The sequence below is a fragment of the Lissotriton helveticus genome, chromosome 11 (genome assembly GCF_964261635.1).
Source record: "Lissotriton helveticus chromosome 11, aLisHel1.1, whole genome shotgun sequence".
Taxonomy (NCBI): Eukaryota; Metazoa; Chordata; class Amphibia; order Caudata; family Salamandridae; genus Lissotriton; species Lissotriton helveticus.
In genome coordinates, this window is record NC_136072.1 from 1,007,565,358 (window position 1) to 1,007,587,707 (window position 22,350).

A 22,350-nucleotide genomic window follows, 5' to 3' on the forward strand; every position below is an offset into this window, starting at 1 on the left:
TGTGATACCGTTTATTAGCATATCAGATAGCAATTTGGGAAGGATAGCAGGCCTGCATTCACATTACCTGAATTCCCACATTGTTTTAAAAGCAACTCTGGTATGTTAAAGCCACAGAGACTGTTTAAAAAATATATATTTTAAAGGGCATTCACTGAATGAGTCTGGTAAAACATGCAATGGTTCCCTTGACCCCTGTCCTTTGTCTCCAAATGCCAAATCCACACATTTACAAAGTGAAAGCTGGTCCAGGCAGACACCATCCAGTTTCCAAATGGGAGACCATGGCCTTTAGTGAGTCAGTTTCAGGTCAATTATTTGTTTGTGATCACAATCGAGGTTGTAAGTCATTGGTACATTCAATTAAAATTCTTTTGAAGGAATGGGACACCCTTTTACTCTCCATCCTCCTATTGAATTAAAATGGGGTTAAAAAATGCATTTTATGGGTTAGAGAATGAATTCCATTGTTCAGTATGTAATGATGCATTGCATTGTGTCCATTTGCCTTCTCCAAGCCTGTGGTTTTGCGAATCGAATTTTTCGCATTCACAAAAAGGCATTGCACAATGGTTCTATAGAATGTGAGCCAATGACGGAGAAGGCATTTGTTCTTAGACATTGGACAAACAAGCTGAAGAAAAATGTATTGAAAAACATTTGGATTATGTGAGCTGTAAATGTCCATCTTTGTTACAATGTGAGATTTTAGGTTTAGTGTAATGTGGTCATGACATATTAAAGCGATCAGTAGGTTGGCTGCTTAATTTTGGACTGTGTGGAGCCTACATTTAAGCTATTTCAATAATCCAGATGAGACATGACCATGATGAGGATTAGGATGTTGTTCTGAGAACAGTGGACCATTGGCAGAACCCCTTTCGGTAAACATTGATGATGTTAAGCAGTTTTGGAGACCACATTTAATTGAGAGGTAAATGATATATCCATTTAAAACATAAATCCAAACTATCCATGAGGATTGGAGGAGACCCCCCATTTTTCAGGCCTAGGAACACGAGTTCTATTGGTTAACCATTAAGACACAGACAATTGTCCTACATTCAGGTATGAACTTGTGAGAAACAAAGGGACAAATTATGGAGATTGACAAATGTATCATCTAGCTGATGGTGAAAATACCTATTGTCTGCAGTAAAGGTGATCACTGGTATTACAGGAGTCTAAGATGTCCGGAAGTGAGGCTATGTAAATGTTAAAAAGGGAAGGTGACAGGACAGAGCTCTGTGGACCAGCATTGATAATGATGGCTGTTCTTGGGATTAATGTGTCCAGTTTGACTTGACAAGAGCATTTTTGTAAATTTACTGAAATCATGGCAGTGCGTGTGCTCTGATGTGAGCCTATGTGAACAATCATTCAGATAGCATCTGACTATCGATGGTGCTGATGGTAGCTGAAAGGTGCAGAGAATCAATGCACTGGGGCAGACCTGGTCTGAGTATAGTGGTTCTTCCCTGATGTTCAGGAGAGTGTTGCTAATGACAGTGGGCATCTCACGAAATTGCTTGTTGTTAAATTGTAGGGGTGGTTGGAAAATCGGGTTTTTACAAACATTTGATTTGTAATAGTGATCAAAACCTGAGAGGATATATAGGTCACTTTATAAACTGATAGCTTTTTTGGAGAGAGAGCGGTGAAAGTTCTCCCTCACAGACTTTTTGAATCAACTATGCCATCCCATTTCAACGCACATTGAACTAATACTAATGACACTAATGACTAGCACGTGATGGAACGTAAAACAAAAACATGACCATAATAATAATCCACATTTGTAAAGCGCACAAATGTGGATTATTATTATGGTCATGTTTTTGTTTTACGAAAGTTCTCCCAAAGTCATTGAATGAAAGTTCTCCCAAAGTCATTGGTATTCCTAGTTCCCACATTCCCATTAAGAGGCAGTCACAGTTTTCAGATGCCTTGTAAAAGATAGTGGCAGTTTTCATAAGTCCTGTAATGGGATGTATGCCACAAATTCGACCAGTTTTCTTGTGACCTACCATTACTTCCCTCCCTACTTTGAGTCAAATTAATCAGAAACAATCTAACTGCTTCTTCAACAATAAAGAACACCATTAAAATAAGCTGCATGAGGATCAGAAATGTTTGATGCAAGGGCTATGCAAATAAACATTTAATTATGTCCTGCTTTCTTTAAATATATTGGTATTACACATTAGAAAATGATTTATACATAAGAACACAAAAAGAGTGCAAAAAGACCCAAATATAATAGATCCAACACTGTGACAGAGCTTACTCCTGAGGAGACACAGTGCCTCAAATGCCAAGAAGCAAATGCAAAGATCAATCAAAATGAAAAGAAAATAACAAATCAAATTAGAAATAGCTTCACAGCACTTAAAACAAAAGCCTACTGCCCTCGTCATAACTTACCATAACAATCAGATCAGATATGTGGCAACAGAAATAGCATTTCCCAGTGCACCAATCAGGTCTACAGCTTGTCACTATATCCAACGCACGAGTAGTACATTCAAGATGAAGGTTTTACACAAAGTGACCATAAGGCCCAGTAATAAAATTAGAAAGATATACAAAATTACAGTTGACTAAGCAAAACACTGTTTCTCCTAAGATGGCCAAACCAGTTTTCTCAGAAAGCTAATCTTCTATATCTACGGTTTGTCACAGAGACTAACCAACACCAAAACCATTGCCTACCATTGTAATCTGTGAGATTCCTAGTAACAAAATACCTGGCTGTAGGCTTTAATATAGAGTAATTACAATTCGCCCTTAAAGGCCTTCTGACTCTAACATACGCTTTTCACAACAAATATGTCACACCTACTACCTTTATTGCAACATTTGATAATAAACAGATCAGTCCTTTATCCATGATTATTGGCTGGCCACCATAACCAAGCTTTGCCACAAGCCAATAATTGCAATACAAGTACTCTTTTTATTGGAAGTGCACAAATCTGTCTCAATCACAAATGACGAACCAACATGTGGGTGGAACCTAAGCCCCGCCCTCAGTAGTACTGTGAAAGCTCTATTTTGCACATCACATGAGGGCGTTTGACAGCTATGCTGTCAAGCCAAACCTAAACATGGACATACATTAGTGTAGCCCTTGGCATCCCATACTGCTCTCAAACACACACCTGCACTTTGAAGGCCAAAGTTAATGATGGAAACGAAAGAGCATGAGTAGAGTGCTGGGACTGGAAAACAGCAATACATTCCTAATGAATGCCCTCCTTCCATGTGTGGTGTTGCCACCAAAAGTCAAACAGAGCAAAATATCTACTTATCTATGATATTTTAACAGCATTGCAGTGACGTGTGTGCCCTTGAATGGTCAAGCTTTATACTTTATGCATATTAGTGAGATGTATCTAGGCAGCCATTCTGCTGCAGGCTCAGGTAGCTACACAAACAAAATAAGCACAGCTGATTAGAGGTGAAGCACACAACTTCTGCCCATGTACTCCTGTACACCAACATGTGTGTGGAACCTCTCTGTAGTATTCCTGAAAACTCATTTTTAGTTTGATCACATAAGGTTTAATAACAGCTGCACAATCAAGCTAGACCGACAATGAATTACAAGTCATAGATCTAACCTGCTGAATAATATTGATATATATATATATATATATATATATATATATATATATATATATATATATATATATATATATATATATATTTGATATCCTACCAACGTATAAGCCACAAATACAGTTGTTCATAAGTAAAGTAAGATAGCCTGGTTGTAGCAGAAGGGTAACGTATACCAGTAAGGAAAATGCAAAGAAAATTAATACAAGGAAAATATGCAATTCATAGTTATACAAAACATATTGTGGAAACAGTCTGGACTCACTTTTAACATGCGCAGAGTAGACCTTAAAAGAAAGCAGGGGACATGCAATGTGGATCCGTAGACCACTCACATCCAGCATCTGGACAGAATGCAGAACAATGTCATAAATTCACCCCAGTACAGAGATCTGGGCCTAAATCCATCGTTTTTTCCCTCAACATGCCATTCCAGTTTGGTCCAAACTGGGGTGGTGTGATAAGCAAAGGAATGATGGATTTAACCCAGATCCTTGTGACTGGGGGTGAATGTTTGCATTGTCCAGCAATCCGTCCATCAATTATTTCTTTTGCATATGACATTGACTCTGAATTGGGGCCTGCGTATTCAAGCCACAAAACCAATATTACATTTCTGTGCCCTCCTTCCACGGTCAAAAAACCGAGCAAAAGAGCATGCACCCGTACCTACAGAAGATTTCTAGATGTTTTAAATTGCCATTTTCACATTTTGAAACAATTTTCTTATTTTTTTCTCAGGAGGTTGGAAGTGATGAAGAGCGTAGGTCAAACCTAAGGTAAATTAATCTTTGTTTCTAAACAAATATTTACAGCTGTCAAATGTTTTGACCACAAACGTTTTTATTGTGCATTTTAACTGACGTTCTGGTTGTATAAAAGTGACTGCTTGTTAGTAATAGTAACATATTTTTTTCTGCCAGGATGTTACCAGTGTAACTTTAGTGCGCTTCAACAGGAGACAAAGTATAAGCAAGCCAGAAGGCTTTGGTAAAGATCACGGTTTTCAATAGCTTGCGGAACGACCCATGATCAAAATGTGGACCACCACGTTTCTGTGGGATTGTTCCAGTGGTGGGTGTCAATCCTTAATGGACAGCGGGCATGACCGGTGGATTGTAGCAGTCTTATTAGGCTGAAAAGCAAATATGAGATGCATAGCTTGGGTGATAACGTCGCCAAGTGTTCCTACGATAAACATAGATTTGTGAAAGGCAAAGAAGCCTTATGAGAAGCTACTAAACATGTAAGGCCAGGTGGAGTGAGGTCCTGGCGTGATCGACAGTCGAGAAAGACAGCTGTAATATGTTGTTCTAGCTGAAGTTTGTTAACGTGTCCTTTAGCTATTCTGGGGGCATAGGTGATCTAGTCTTGCCTCTGGATGATGAGGGAAAATGTTGGTGGGAAAGGACATTTTTAATGGTTTGATTTTACAAATCTTCTACACTTGGCTTTAGTGATCAGTAAAAGGTTGGCACCTTCATCTCAGACAGTTGCACCCAATAAGTGAGACAAATGTGAGACGAATATGATACTTAGACCCCTGAACATTATCTTCCTAAATGTTAATGGTCTGATAAACTATGTTAAACGAAAGACCATGCTAACCTACCTAACCTGTAAACAAATGGACATCTCCCTCTTACACCTTCTGAGGTCTGAGACTGAATATCTCAAGAGGGATTGGCTTAGGGGGGTTCTTTTTAGCTGCTGAGACCCCTAGCTGAAGTCCACCACTAATACCTCTCAGGCCAGTTCAAAGAGATGTGGGATTGCAATCTTGTTGAAAACAGCCCTCCTGTGTATTATAATGCTATCCTGGATGAGGGAAGATGCTTATTTGCTAAGCTGAGGCTGGGCACCAGAGTGATCAGAGTGGGCTGGATCTTAGCCATGAATGTGAACAAAACTACTTTCCTCCTCTAACTCAAAAGCGCATAACTGAGCTGGATACCACACGTTATCCTTGGGGGAGACTGAAATCTGGCCCTGGACGGAGTTATGGAAGGGCCAGGACTGTTTGATATAGCCAATAACAAAAAATAGGGGTTTTCGGAGACGTTCTGGAAGACCACTGACTCCTTGACAACTGGCCTCTCCTAACCCCCTCAGACATGGAATAATACTACTTTTTGAATGCACACAGTGCTCATTCGAGGTGAATTCCTTCCAGATCTCCCAACCAGGGATCCCACTGGTGCTAAACTGAGACATTTTTGAGTGATCCTTCAATGGTCACATGCCTGTCTGCATGTGTATTGAATGGAGCTCAAGTAATTCAACAAGCAATTCACGATGTCTTAACAGCTCGTACTACCGAAGGTTCCAATGCTAAGTCCATCTGAAATCGCATGTAAATTATTTGAATGATAACAAAGACTCAATGAGCTCAGCACAAATCTTAAGGGCGGCAGCTAAAGCTACTTTAAGAGAATAACTCGTGAGGGTTTCCACAATAGCCAACAGATGCGGGTTGGATCAAGACAGCCCTAGAAGAGCATATCAAATCCCTAATAAAAAATGACACTGCCACCCCGACTGAAGTGGTCAGGTGGAACCTTGAAAGAGCAAAAATGGATCTGAGCTACGTATATGCTGCCACACTTAAAGCAATATATGAGGAAGGGGAAAAAGTGGGCTGACTTTTGGCTGTGCAGCTCAATAGATGGGAGCAATGGTAGCCATCCCTGCAATTAGGTATAGTAAGAGCCAACTGGTTATAGGACTTCAGGATATAGCTATAGTGTTTGCTATATATTACAAAGGGCTCTATTGCTCTGTACTAGAGGAAGACTGGGACCAGGATCCTTGCTGGTCTGGCACTCACTCGTGTTAATGCAGAAAGCAGGGCGCGTCTACAAGGAAGGATTACTGAGGATGACATTGCACAAGTTATCTCCAATCTTCCTTATAATAAGGCCACAAGCGCTGACGGCTTCCCAAATCAATTTTATAAATAGGTCAAAGATGAAACAGAGTTGCTCTACGAAGCCTATAAGGAGGCGAAGCAGTCTAGAAGCCTATCGCCCGTTTCCAATAGAGCACTGGTTGCAGTCCTCCCAAAGCCTGGTGGGATCTGTTGCAATACTGTAGTTATTGTTGGATCTCTCTACGTTATGTGGATATTAAGATCCTGGAAGGAATATTGTATAACCGGCTTAAAAAAGTAATTCCTGGTCTTATTCATCATACACAGGTGGGTTTTGTAAATGGCATAACGTCCTGCAATCCTATGCACACCTTGTCCCATCTATTCTGGCTTTCTAAAGACTCCCATAAGAATACTCTAGACTTGTCACTCGACACTGAAAAAAAATTTGACAAAATCGAATGGAAATATGTTTCACACCCCTGAAAGACTGGGGCTGGGTGTTGACCTTATTACCAAGGTTAAGTGGTTATATAAGGCTCCTACCACTCGGGTTAACTGAAGAGGATTTCTGTTGGATCCTTTGCCTGTTCGCAGGGCCCATGCCAGTGGTTCCATTTGTCACCCCTGCTCTTCTTATTGGCTCTGGTACCTTTGGCCGCAGCCATCCATCAGTCAGCTGCAGTGATAGGGATCCCTACCTCAGCGGGCCCCTCAACACTACTATTGTATGCAGACAAAATATTACACTCAACGATTAATGTGGCTCCCTTTCAGCCACTATGTCCGTCATTTAGGTCTTCCCAGAAATATCAAGATATAAAGTCAACGAGGACAAGACTGAGGCATTTCCTACATCTAGTGTCACAGTACAAGCTGCCATTGCAGATTATAAATGTCAGTGAAAATCTTAGCATCCTAGGGGTATACATCAACAGAGGTCTAGAAATAATGATACAAGATAATCGGAACTCTCTTGCAGTCAGTACTAATGCGTGTAATGCAAAGTTGTCAATGTAAAATCTGTCATGAGGCACAATAAGAGCTTTTATGATCGTTGCAATCCATTGTTAGCGGAATTAAGGGCTTTGTATAGGGTAACGTGAAGCCGAAGCTTAGAGTGCGCTGAATGTTAGTCCATATGAGATGTGAAGGCTTGAGTCTACCTTATGTTTTTTTTTTTTACAGAGTTTTATATAGCGCGAACTTGACCCAAATGTATTGGGTATCAGATCGCTTTAAATAGCACCAGTTGCGTTACATGAGGACACGTTCATATTTTACTTTTTTTTTTAATTAGGCACAAGGAAATTAAGTGATTTGCCCAGAATCACAGGATGTTCAGCGTCGTTGCTGAGACTCAAACCCAGTTCCCCAGATTCGAGGTCGACCGCCCTAGCCGTTAGGCCAACTCCTCTCCCTCTCTGTGTGGACAATCAGGATGTGACACAAACCAAATTTTATAAATTTTTCTCCAATTAGAAATTTCAAGTAATAGTTGTCTACATAGCAGGATATCACATAGTACATGGTGGTAGAAGAAATCGGATGCTATCACTTCACAACTTAACTGTGTGCCACCTTGATAATCTTGTTTTATTTGGGACTAGGCTGTACGTCCTACACCCTAATACAGGGCCGTTTCTACCATTAGGCAAGACTAGGCAGCCGCCTAGGGTGGAAAAAAGGCTAGGGCGGCAAAAGGGGAATTTTATTTTTTTATTTTAACCTATGAAAGTAAAGCTAGGCGGCCGCCTAGTCTTGCCTAATGGTAGAAACGGCCCTGTCCCCAGCAGATACAAGAAGGTGGCAGGGGATGGGGGTAATACAATGCTGAAGCAGGTTTGCAGGGCCGCGTGCGGCCCTATCTGGCTTACCAGCGGCACCTGATGCAGCCGGCTCCCGTCTGTTTGTGTCTGGGGGCCATCCACACCCCCTTCCAGGCGTGAGGCAGTTCTGAATAGGGCAGAGGCACCGTATAAAGAACAGAGCTCCGCAGTTCCCTGTCAGCGCTCTGCCCGCTGAGAACTAGCCTCCCTGTTTCTCCCCTGCATCAGCCTCACCTATCCTTCGTTTTCCAGCAATTGGGGCATCAGCCCACCAATAGCCCAAATGCCACCTCTCGGCACTCAGCGGAAGCTTCTCGCTGCCGGGAACTCCAGCCTGCCCCCGAGTAATGCCGACCCTGATAGTACAATGCAGCACCAGACTATACCTGCGGCCCAGTGTCAGGACCGTCCGCCGGCCTGCTGCAGAGGGCAGAGGCTCGTCCCTAAATGCAGGCGGGGTGCAGGGGTGTAATGCCACACTCTGCGGGGACTACTCTGCGGGGACTTTGCTCAACCAGGGCCGCCGGACACCGGATTGATCAGATAAACACGCATTCATGTGGCACGTCTATGCTGCCATATTCGTTGACCACGCCACCTTCACATGATTGTTGATATTTAAAACCTAACAGGAGTCTAGTTAAATCCTTGTTATGCATCGGGTATGGGAAAAACAGGCTCTAGCTTCTTGTAGGCGATTTTTTCACAGTAAGCACAAACTCTTCAGCAAATTCAAGGACTTCATGTGTTTGAAATGGGTAATTATTTTGTGGCGATATACATATGGTGAAAGTACATGCAAATGAGAGTGAATGTGCAGTTGATTAATTAAAAAACTGCTGGATTTATGGTGTGTTGGGTGGGTGGGGGGGCAGGGCTCAAGTTGAGAGTAGATCGTCCACTCCAGGTTTTCAACAGGACTACAAATCCCTGAGTGTAAAGCGAAAACTTGAACTGCGCGATCTACTCTCGCACGGACAGCTCAGAACTCCAAATAATTCCGCTATAAATAAACACATTTTGTTAATTTCAGCCAGCGTCTCTTTCAATATTACTAAACAAATTAGAATTGATAATAAAATAGAAGAGAAATACATTAGTTCAGTCCGTTATAAAACAAAAAAAAATCTATATATACACTAAAATGTAAACGCTCCATGGTGTATAGGCCATGCACGCTGCTGACTACCACTACCTAATGCGTCAGAAGAGGAAGTGTGCCTCAGCACGCTAAATTGATGAACTCGAAAAAAGTACTGGTGATACAAGACATCTCACAAACACACACATTCTGTCACTGAAAGAGAGGTGCTGAGGGGGTGCTACCCATGGAGAGGCATTGCGGACTGGCACTGTTTAAATGATAGTGAAGGGCACTGAGGACTGGCACAGAGGATTGGTACTCACAGACTGTCATGAGATTGGTACTCACAGAGGGGCCCTGTGGAAAGGTACTGAGCAAGGTGTACCGAAGACTGGCACTGAGGACTGCTACTAACAGAGGGGCACTAAGGACTGTCACTGGAGAGGGATTATGCAGACTGGCACTGAGGATTGGTACTCACCGAGGGTCTCTCAGGACTGATATGGACCAATTGAGCATTGAAGACTGTGTTGAGTGAGGGCTACTGAGGGTAGGTACTGATGGAGTGAGCCCTGAAGACTGTGTTAACTGAGGGGTCCTGAGGGCAGGTACTGATGGAGTGAGAATTGAAAACTGTGTTAACTGAGGGGTACTGAGGGCAGGTACTGATGGAGTGAGCATTGAAGACTGTGTTCACTAAGGGGTACTGAGAGCAGGTACTGACGGAGTGAGCCCTGAAGACTGTGTTCACTAAGGGGTACTGAGGGCAGGTACTGACGGAGTGAGCCCTGAAGGCTGTGTTCACTAAGGGGTACTGAGGGCAGGTACTGACGGAGTGAGCCCTGAAGACTGTGTTCACTGAGGGGTACTGAGGGCAGGTACTGACGGAGTGAGCATTAAAGACTGTGTTCATCGAGGGGTACTGAGGGCAGGTACTGACGGAGTGAGCAATAAAGACTGTGTTCATCGAGGGGTACTGAGGGCAGGTACTGACGGAGTGAGCATTAAGACTGTTCATCGAGGGGTACTGAGGACAGGTACTGGGTGAGTGAGAAATGCAAGTTACTATTTTTTTTGGTTCTGGTTTTGAAAACAAGGTGCACTTGACGCCTCTGTGGTATTTAAACACAAGGCTCTAATGGGCATCCGTGTACATAGTTCTGTGAGTGTATGGATACCGTAACGGTCTGGCTTGGGCCTTTCGTTGAGGTCGTTTGCAGGACTGACTATTGTGATTGTGTTTCCTGATAGTAAATGAGAGTAACATAGAAGTGTTCGGCAGTAGAGGGTGTGCCTCTCTAGCCTAGATGACAAGGGGAGAGAGTGATAGTAGCAAAAGGGAGGGGGGGCGGCATTTTTCAATTCTCGCCTAGAGTGGCAAAACACCTAGAAACGGCCCTGCCCTAATATGGCGTCTCTTCATGCCCTGCTGTTACATCAATTGTACCATTTTCCTGGATCAAGGTTTAGCAAGTAATAAACATTTTTGCAAACTCCCCGCCTCCCTCCCCTGCGGACGGCCGCTCTGGAATTTTGGAAACCTAAATCTATACGGTTGTAACTAAAACTTGGCTTCTACGTAGCGGAAAGTGAGATGTCTGTCCAGGTGGGTGGGTACTTCGTAAAGTGGGGGTAAATGGAGACCCAGCCCGGCCATCCCCTGATCTTGGCTGCAAGAGTGGGGGCTCCTATCCAGGCAGGGGATTAGTGGTGGAGTGTGATGACATTTACAGAGCTTCATGTAGCAAGGGTGTCGGCTGCTTTGAAAGCTTCCAGCAAGATGTCCCAACTCGTAGCGATCGGTTCCTTTCTTAGGCCTCTTTTTTCCTCACGTCGGATAGCTACACTTTCAGCCAGCCCCATTTTCCACCTCTTCCTTCCACCTGAGCAGTGTTGGGGCCACGGGGATTCCCAACTCCTAGTAACACCTCGCTTTGCAAGGAGTAAAACCATATCCGCGAATTTGGCTCGCACTTTGTGGTCTTTTCGCCTTCTTTTTTTTTTTTTTTTTTCTTGAAAATTTGTTTTTATTGTTGCCATCACAAAGTAAACAGTAACGAGTAATCATTGCATCATCGCAGCGTCAACATTCAGCTGCCTTCAATCAGTGGAGCAACTTTTCAAATTTTCATTTTCACCCCAACTCTGAACAAACTACATAAAAGGGTCAAGATCAACGATCCGCATCTTAAAACAAATACAGCATCAGCGTGAGTAGAGCCTCCATGTGCATTACTCCTAGTTCATGCCACTAGCTAATCTGCTTACGAATTCAGTATCTAGTTCCCAGACAACCCCCCTCTATAATGCCCACCCCGGAGTACATTATATCAGTCCATCTCACCCTCCTCCTCAGAGCTATCTACATCCTCATCCTCTGGTAACGGCTCACAAATATCCCCTCTATACGAGTTCCATGGCGTCCATATTTTATTCCACTTGCGCGGATTGAGTCTCTGTTTATAAACCTCCCGCTCCGTCAACATAAGCATATCCATGTTCTTACACCACTGCGACAGCGTCGGAGTAGTCGGTGCTCCCCAGTTCTGTGCAATATCGCGCTTCGCCAGCATCATACCAATGACCACCCAACGCTTCCCAGGCAGTGACAGGTCTGTCGGGCCCCACACGTGCAGTATGCATACCCGAGGGTCAGGTGTGAAAGGGGTTTTTAGTGTCTGGCTGATTGTGCGCGCTACGCGCCTCCAGTAAATTTGTAGATTGGGACATTCCCATAAAGTATGGAACAGTGTACCCTCCTCCCCACAGTTCCGTAAGCAATATGGATGGTCAGCCCTGTGTATTTTATGGAGTGTTGTGCGGGTGTAATAAACTCTATGCAATATTTTGAATTGGACCAGTCGAAATCGCATGGATATGCCTGCCTCTCTGGGTGACGCCAATGCCTCGTTCCACTCTGACTCATCCAAATCCCCAAGCTCCCCCATCCACTTTTCTTTCAGGTGCACCAGCGGATCCGGCAAGTTGTTCAACAGTTTACGGTAGGTGAGGGATGTAGCACTAGTCTCCATATAGTCCGTAAGCAGCCGGTCTTCTAATGGAGCCGACTCTGGGACCGACGCCCCAGTTTCCAACACAGACATGAGTGCGTGTCTAATTTGTATATATCTGTACGTTTCCGTCACTCCCAGGTCATATTGCGCCCTCAACGTGTCAAAAGAAAGTATGTCGCCTCCCGACCATAGATCGCCCACTGTGGATATCCCGATGGAGTCCCACCGATCAAAACCCTTACTGCTACGCAAATTACCAAATGCTCTGGAGTCCCATAGCGGTGTGAGTTTGGTAATCACCCCCTCCCATCCAAGCCGCCTCTGTGCCCCATACCATATAGTCACTGTGTGCTTGGTCGGACCTTCCAGCTTCCCAACCAAACCCTTGTTTTAGAGCGGGGCCAGGAGGGTAGCCGTGCCCAATTGTCTTCTATCCGCCACATATGCCGGGTCATCGTGGGTGCCATGAATCCATTGGTTGATCACCTTAAGGTGTGCTGCCCAGTAATACAGTTCAAGGCTCGGGAGTGCTATCCCCCCGCTATACCAATCTCTAATTAATTTCAGCTGTGCTACTCTAGCCGGCTTGCCACTCCAAAGCAATGTAGCCAGTTGTGCCGTCACTTGGCGGAAGAACAACAATGGAACCACCGTCGGCGTGTTCTCCAGGACATAAAGGAAGCGAGGTAGTGCCAGCATTTTAAAGAGTGCCGCTCTACCCAGCAAAGTCAGGGGGAGGGCCTTCCAATGGCGCACATCCGCCCTCAATCTATTCATCAGGGGAACCAGGTTTAGCTCTAAAAATGTCTCAGATTCCTGTGTGATTTGAATTCCCAGGTACCTGAAGGTACGTGTTTCTATAATCAACTGGCATCCCTCAGGCAGTACCGGGGGGTCACCCCGAATCATGAACAGCACGGACTTGGACCAGTTTAGTTTGTAACCTGATGCTGCACCATGGGTCTCACAGAGGGCCAGCAGGACCGAAATGCCAGTGTCGAGGTCCATGAGGTATACAAGCATGTCATCAGCATACAGGGAGACCCTGTCCTCCCAACCATCACCCCATTGTATGCCCCTCAGCAACTGGGTGGATCGGAGAATTGTGGCCAGGGGTTCCAACACTAATGCAAAAAGTAGCGGTGAAAGCGGGCATCCCTGCCTTGTGCCTCTCGCCAGTGGGAAATCCCTCGAGATACAACCATTGGCCGCCACCCTCGCCACGGGCTCGGTGTATAACAACCTGACCCATGAGATGAAGCCGGGGCCAATACCCATGTGTTCCAGGACTGCAAAAAGATAGCGCCACTCCACCATATCAAACGCCATTCGGGCATCCAAAGATAGTACCGCTGCTGGCTCTTTCAATCGTGGGGCGCGTGCCAGCACCCCGTGCAACCTTCTCAAATTCAGCGCCGTGCTCCGGTGTGGCATAAAGCCCGACTGATCCGGAGGGATTAGGTGCTGTAAGTGCGGTAGCAATCTAGTGGCCAGTAGTTTCGCCAGAATTTTATTTTCGGCGTTGAGGAGCGATATAGGGCGGTACGAGCCGCAGTCCTCAGGAGGTTTGCCAGGCTTCGGAATCGCCACTATGGTGGCCATGCGTTGGTCAGAGGGTAAGATCCCCCGTTCCCGGCTTTCCTCGTACATTTCGAGTAGGGGAGTGGAGAGTGACTCAGACATAATCTTGTACCATTCAATCGGCACGCCGTTAGGGCCCATTGCTTTCCCAGGGCGCAACGCCGCAATGGCTAGTTGTATTTCTTCGGACGTCAGGTCCGAATCAAGTTCGTCCCTAGCGTCCGGGAGGAGAGTACGAGTCGGCACCCCTAGGAGTGATCCCTCCACCACTTCCCGTGTGACTTCAGTTTCCGGGGAGTAAACTGACTCAAAGTGGTCAGCGAGGAGTTCCACTATCCGATCAGGCCTGGTCTGCAGCGCCCCTCTCGAGTCCCTGAGCTGTAGTATGGCCCTTTGACCTCCACGCTTCTTCTCTAGCCATGCCAAGAGTTTACCTGCCTTATCCCCTACGTCATAGATCCTACTTGCTGTTGCCGCCATCCCGCCCAACACTTTACGCCGTAGATGATCGGCGTGTCTTTGCTGACACATCCGGAGCGTGTGACGTGTATCCTCACTCGGGTCACTTTCATGCGCCCGAGTCGCACTGGCGAGTTGTTCCTCTAGGTCTAATAGCTCCCTGCTGTGCGTGCGTTTATGTTGTGCGATAACCGAGATCCCGCGAAGAACTGTTTTATAGGCTTCCCAGAAGGTTACATGTGAAGTCACCGATCCCTCATTTTCAGTGATGTAAGATCTTGTACTCGCTTTTAAAGCCTTGGTTATTACAGGCTCCTTAAGATACCCCGGGTAAATAGGACAGATGCGTCTGTGGGTCCTCACCTGGCCGGACAGAGTCAGAGTCAACGGGGAATGGTCCGAAACTCCTCGTGGTTTGATGTCAGTTTCAGTGATATTGAGAAGGCCCCCTCCCAATGTGAGGAAGTAGTCTATTCGTGACAGGCTATCGTGAACTGCCGAATAATACGTGTATTGCTGGTCTTCCGGGTGAAACTGTCTCCATATATCCACGAAACCCTGCGCTTCCATGAAGTCTAACAATTTGGAAGGCCCCGGTGTACGTGTGCGCACTGGGTAACGGTCTTGGGAACTGTGTGCCACTGCGTTGAAATCACCCCCCACTACTAGATCTCCTTCCGGGAGGTGTAACAAAAAGTTCCCCAGGTCTGGGAGAGCGATGGTGTGTAGAGCCGGCGGTATGTATACCGAGACCACATTAAGCGGCCTACCCTCCCATTGCCCATGGATCGCCGCAAAGCGTCCCTGCGTGTCTACGCTAACTGAGTGTACAATAAACCTGGAGGAGCGGTGCATTAATATCCCAGTACCCCGGGACCCCTTAGTGAACTCAGAGTGAACAACCATACTGTATCCTTTCCTATCCATGGCCCGTACGGCCGTTCCGGTCAGATGAGTTTCTTGTAACAGGACCAAGGCTGGGTTTAACCTCCTGATGTTCTGTAAGACCAGTCCCCGCTTTATTTTATCCCCCAAGCCCCTAACATTCCAAGACATTAGGCTCAATGGTGATGCCCGCCCCATGTTAGTGTCCTCCCCCATCGTAACAGATGAAGCGACAAGCCAGCCGGCTGCCGCCATACATGATACATCTTGTGAAGTGAATTTGCAGTTCGCGCAGTAGCACCTCTACTCTACGCATTCGCCCTACACGGTGCAGTGATTGACCCAGCGCAGTACTTAAAAACCAGAAACTTATCCTACCCCCAACTCCCCCCCTCCCTGCCCCCCTGCTCAACGGACTCAGAACTGCCCGCCCCCCCAACTCAGCAGAGTGCTTGATCCCAACCCAAAACACAGTACTTGCTCGCTGGGGTGAAGGACTCTCCGGTATCGGCGGCCCCCAACTTCTGCCGCGGAGGCCCTCAGCCCAGTATCCAAGGCGGCATTGCCGGTCTACAATGCAGTCAGGTCAGCCATCCAGCAACTGCGAATCACTATTCCTCATCAGCACCCTCTTCACGAAGATCAGACAATGGGGAGAGGGCCTCCGCTCCCTCCCCTGCGGACTGTGAGCTCTGTCGGGATCCTGCATTACGGTGTTTGTTCTGCCTGTTAGAGCGACGCGGAGGATCCACCTGTCTCCAACCCTCCAGCCATTCCTGCGCCATTTCCGGGGAATCAAAAAACCAAGTCTTATTGTCTGCCACAATCCGAAGTTTGGCCGGAAAAAGCATTGAGTACGGAATTTCCCGAGCTCTCAACTCCTTCTTCACCTCGAAAAAGGTCCTCCTCCTCCGTGCGACCTCAGCCATGTAGTCCGGGAAGAATGCCAAGGTAGAGTTCTGGATTTTGAGAGGGGGGGAGATTCTCGCCGCTTGCAGGATGGCATCACGATCTCTGAAATTAAAGAGTCTCGCTATGATCGGTCTGGGGTTCATGCCCGATTTCTGGCGCCCTCCAGGGACCCGGTGTGCCCTTTCCACCGTGAAGAAGGCCGAGAGGCCCTTAGGCTGCAACTTTTGCTTAATTAAATCCTCCACGTACAAGTCCATCGCTCTCGTGTCTTCCGACTCCGGCACACCTATAATACGAATGTTGTTCCGTCTCGAGCGCCCTTCCTGATCATCGAGCTTTTCACGCAGTACCTTATTTTCCTTCAAGACGCGTTCCATCCCAATCTGCAGCTCAGCCACATCTTCCACCAAGGATTTAGTCACCACTTCCATATTGCTCACTTTCTCCGACATCTTATGGAAGTCCGCTCTGATCAGCGTTATTTCGGCCGATATGGACCCAACTGTGGTTTGCACCTGTGTGAGTGCCCGCATGACGTCGTCAAGGGTGGCCTTCTTGCCCCCCACGGCCTCTGCAACTTTGCCTTGCTGCGATTTGGCGTCTGGGGGAGATGAAATGGGCTTCTCGTACGCAAACCGATCAAGGCGCGATTGCGATGCCCCAGGTTTTGGGCCCCTGCCGGTCATCACGACAGTGGTGTCCGCCTCACGCGGACGCAGCCGGCGTCTCGGTCCTCCAATACAGTGTGTCCTGAGGTGGGTACCCACACCAGACGCCGTCTGGTCTACCCCTCCTTCCTTGTTGCCTCGAGGCGTCACGCAAGGACCCACCTGATCTTCGTGGGTATACTCCAGTCCACCCAGGGCCCGGCGGCACCACTCTGTACCGGGTCCCCTCAACAGTTCACAGTGGGAGCAGGGGAATGTATCTGTCCGACTCCGCTGCAGGCCGGTTGTGTCAACAGACTCCCTGTACTGTGCGGGGGCACTGCCACCTCAATGTTGCATGCCTCGTCACCGCCCCGCGTCCCTCGGAGCACTTGGCCTGCACCCCCGTGAAGTCTCAGGGCCAGTGGCAATTGTATTGAGACGGACCGCGGCCGAAGAGCCAGGTCCGTGAGAGCGACTTCCAGCCCTCTGAAGCAAGTTTGAATGTGCCCCTGTATCTGTCCAGATGTACGGCGGTATTGTGCGTTCCTTTACAGCGGGAGGCCCCCCGCGGTTTATTATGCGCCGCTCGGCGATGAGTAGGCACCGCTGTCCCAGCTCCGCCTCAAGTGTGTGAGGCCGGGTGGTTGCGGATAAGGCAGAGCCGATTACGCGACCCCAAGATGGCGGCCCCTCTGCCGGAGCCTCCGCACCTCTTTCTGCCGCCCGACTCAGCAGGCCAGCCGGATCGCCCCTCTCGTCACCTCTGTAGCACGGCTAGGCTTCAGGGCACACGTTCCGTGCCAGTGAAGGTCGGCGGCGCTGTGCGGTGCAGAAATTTTTTCTCCGCCTCCGTCCGTCCCAGGCGAGCGTTCCCCGAACTCCTCCGCCCGAGGTGATGCACTTCCTGTCCGTCTCTCAGTGTAGGACAGTCCCAGGTCCGGACCTCGTGCACAGGCCCACACCGGTGCCGGTTGTAACTCGCGATCCCAACAACGGATCGAGGTGCCGGTTGGCCAGGATGTTGCCGCTTGGTCCTGGGCTTCGTCGCCTTCCCGCTTGGGAGCAATTAACGACGGATAAATAACCGGATTGTCTAGGAGGCCGCTTCAATCACGGAGCTCTCCTCCTAAGCTGCCGCCATCGCCGGCTGCTGGCCACGCCCCCCCTTTTCGCCTTCTTTAGAGATCTTGTATATTTGTCTCCACTGTGTGCCATCCCATGTCACCCTTAACCTCCTTTAAGGTAGCAGTTATTCCACCCCAGTATCGCCCTAAGCTGGGGCAAGACCAAAGCAGATATAACAGATCTGTGTCTTAGTCAGGATATCTTGGGCAGGACAGCAGAATGGTAGGAAAGATGGCATGTATTTTATGCGGAGTCAGGTATGCTCTCTGCGTTACCATATACTCGATTAATTTAAAATGGGTGTTACGGGATACTCGTTTTGGATATTCTAAAATCGTTGCCCATTCTGAATGTGACATAATACACATCCTACATGGCTGTCTAGACATAATCTGACTTTTTTCCCTGATTGGGAACACTTAAAGTATGACCTTGGAACTGCCCCTGCCCTTAACAAAGAAACTGGTTATGCTACATTGCACTACTGCCCTACCATCGCTAACATGCCCAGAGAGACACTTAGTAGCAAAGGCTCTGACCACTGCCAAGATTTCTATATTGAGACATTGGCGGCGACCTCAACTACCCTCTTGAATGGCTGATATAAATGTACAAGGCAGACTTCCACGAGCAGCTTATATATAAAATACTGGATAATGCATTAGGCTTTCTTAGTATTTGATCCCAATTCATTAGCACCTACCCATAATGTATATAGGATGGGAAATACTCTTAGATATGGGTGGGGCTTTTACACATGCCCGCCCTACAGCATATCTCCTCACCATCTTCCCCCGCTAAATTGATTGGAATCATGAACCGCCTTCATGGATTAATTCTCTCGCCTTCTTTCCTATTCCTTATTCTGTCCCCTTATTTCGCATAAGTTTTATAGTGATGAGAATTCTTACTCAAAACAAAGACCTGGCGAACCCACAGCAGCATTAATTCGGACTGACCATACCCCACTCCTCATCCCTCTCTTCTTCCTCCTTCCTTTTCAATTCACAGGGACAAGTTCCAGATGTTAACTCTGCACATGCCCTTTAATGCTTGGCTGCCACTAGTGTTACATCCTTCTTTCGCAGGGCAACGTAGATTGGAATGTCCTGTTAGACAATGGTGCTGAAACTTGAATGGTCACTGGTTTGCAGATACAGTGCTTAATTTGAGCCGGTGGTTTCCGATGCACGGCACTTGCACTTAATTGTCAATACCGGCTCCTATGATAGATAGTCTGCCACATGGTGGTGCTGTTTGTCTAATTTAGAGACGAGCACAACAACAGTTGTTTGTTCATTCAAAATATCTTAACACCATTGGTGCTCATGACGAGCTCAGCTCGTCATGAGGCACAGTGGCGCTGTAGTCATGACGAGCTCAGCTCGTCATGAATGCCACGGAACGCCCACGCGGGGATAATTCCCCAGCTGTGCTGAATGTTCCACGAAAACAGGCGTGGTCATGAAGAGCTCAGTTCATCATGCGCACAGCGCCACCGTGCACCGTGACGAAACAAGCTCGTCACAAGCACTGCCCTCGTGCCCCCTCCGAAGGGGTTAAAAATGACTAATCCTTGGCTGCCAAGCCATTCTTATAGCTGTGGAGGCCTGTTATAGTCTGAATTGTCGCACCTGTAGGAGTGTAATGTATATTGTTCTGTTGGTATTGTCACTGGCAACACTGGCAGGAGGTGCAAGTTGCAGTGGCCTCCGGACAAGGGGCCGGCACGTATTTTTTCACAAATGAAGCACTGCGGATAATATTCCCTGGTCTCTTGGTACCGCCTTGAATGCTTTATCGCCTTGAAGTCACCTCTCTCACTGTTACTGTTTCAAGTTTAATGATGAAGATGTGTATGACAGATGGATGTGTAGTGCAGAGTTCCTAGATTCTCTACTCCTTTCCTTTCTCACACCCTTGGTGTACTCCGCATTCTTATACTTTAGAGCTTTTCTGACCAGTCCGTTTGTCATATTTTTGTTTAGTTCAAAAAATATGTTTATTGAAGAAAAAGCAAATCTCAATACAAAAAGAAAGAAACATTGTATAATCACATGAAATACCTTTTGAATACAAGGAAGAGTTAGGTGTAAAAGCAATCAGAAATGGTCTATCAAAGCAAAAGAGATTGGTAACAATAGAAAAAAGAAGTCATATAATGTGTAAACTGTAATACAAGGGAGGAATAATTAAGCATACAAAAAATTACAATATCAGAAAATTATGGAGGTTTGAAGAATTTTTTGTTGTACAGGAGTTAGAGAAGATGAACTTCTGGCACTCGCTTCAATAAATGTTGTAAGAGGTAGCCACAGACCCAGACGTTTCGTGCCCATGGTAATAGGATACACAAAAGCTGTATCTAATCTGTGATTATAGCAAATATCATACCACCAAGCTTGATAAGATAATGTGGTGAGGTCTTTCCAATTTTTAGTCATTTGTTGAAAGGCAACTTCCAGTAATAGGTCTATAATTTGTATATTAGATGTTAGATCTGACCATATCGGGGATAAACTGCCTAAAAATATGTTAGACACGGAAACAGGAAAGTGAGAGTTAAAAATTTAAGTTGATTTGGGTCCAAACCTTTTCCCCAAAAATATGAACAGGCAGACATGTAAAAAGTAAGTGGTGAAGGTCTGCGTGAGGGGGGAACATGTCCATCAGCTTCTGAAACACAGGCATGTTGTTTATGCAGAACAACTGGAGAGAATAATATCCTATTGTAAATTTTAAAAAGTGTTTGCGTGGGGTGAGCAGATCTCGAGGATTTCCTAATCTTACTTCATATTTTATCCCAAAGAGTAGTTGGCCATTCAACTTCCAGGTCTTGCTCCCAGGAGAACTCTATCTTGAATTTGTCCCGTGGGGTGAATGAAACTTGTAAGAGAAACTCCCCCTAGAGCCCACCTCACATGTCCACCCAGCCCCGCCATCACGATTCCAGCACATGCCATCAGAAGCATGCCCTAACCCGTAACCTCCTGCTACTGGCCTACTGTGACACCCGCTAGGGATCACAACTCTGGTATGGAAACGCCTAATTTGGCCCACAACTCTGGCCAAGCTAGCCCCTACCATAGGGATGCAAATCAACCTAGCCGCCTTTACGCCATCCCAACAGCTTGCCTCCTACCAGCCCTCCGCCCACATGAACCCACCTCTAGACTACCTGCACATACCATCAGAATCGCTCCCTGGCTACTGGACCCCGGCCTACCAGCACATACCTCTCTTAGAGATATTGATATTCTCCACCGCAGATCCTCCGAGTTAACACTGAGCATCCACAGATTGATTCTGGACCTAAAGCACCTCCTTCACATCACTGAACTCTCCTTCTCTAATCTACGGCTCTCACAGAATGCAACCCACATCCCCCTCACAATGCCCCTCCTCCACCCTCTACCACTATCCCTGAGACACTTGCGCCCTCGTAAGCAACCCTGCCACCTCTCTGAGGAGAAAATTCTTGCTCTCTTCCACACCTACAAACCCACCCCTGGCACATTTAATCCTTCAGAACTCACGGAGGAAGAAGTGGCTGACCTCCTCAGTAGCTACAACTCGGCCCTGACAACCCCATGCCCCTTAAACCTGAGGGGAGAACACCCTATCTGCACGGTTGCAACCAACCCTAACAGATCTGCCACCCTCCGCATCAGAGGGGTGGTCAATAGCAACCTAGCTAAAGTTCCCATCTCCGCTTCTGCAATCGACACCCACTCTTACCCCTCCCTAGCCAGCCTCCTAATAAACTGCCGGTCAGCAGTAAAGCATGCATCTGATGTCGCCGACCTCATCCTGAGTCATAAATCGGACCTCGCAGTCTTGACTGAGTCTTGGCTCAAGGACTCCTCATCGCCCTACCTCGGCCTCCTAGTCCCGCCCAACTATAACATCGTAAGGGTGGACCGGCCCTCAAAGAAAAAAGGGGGTGGCATTGCCTGTATATACCGTTCTAACCTCCTTGTTACAGAACTGCTGGTGGTCCCCAAGGACTCCTGCGAATACCTTGCACTCGCCATCTCCAGAAACACCTCACAGCTGTGCAGACTTCACATCTTTAACCACCCCCTGGCAAGAACGACACCTTTACGGACCTTCTCATGAAAATCATCACAGCCAAGGTGTCCCCAAACTCTAACGACATTTTTCTTGCCGATTTTAACTTGCATTGGAACGATCTTAAGGACCCTCCGGCCAATGCCATCAGAGACTTCTTGGCCGACCAAGCCCTTACCCAAGCCTGCTCCCTCCCTGCTCATTCGAAAAGTGCCACCCTAGACTGGATCATTGCTAAAGAATCAGCGGT

The 22,350-nt window shown here is 46.9% G+C and overlaps 1 protein-coding gene across 1 annotated transcript in view; it reads left to right on the top strand.

The window, feature by feature from the left end:
- The window catches only part of SSH1 (slingshot protein phosphatase 1), a 542,618-nt gene that overhangs the window by 99,517 nt on the left and 420,751 nt on the right, over window positions 1–22,350 (top strand). The window contains exon 2 of the mRNA XM_078667402.1: window positions 4,363–4,400. Coding sequence (XP_078523528.1) covers window positions 4,363–4,400 — 38 coding nt within the window. The remainder of the gene's footprint in view (window positions 1–4,362; window positions 4,401–22,350) is intronic.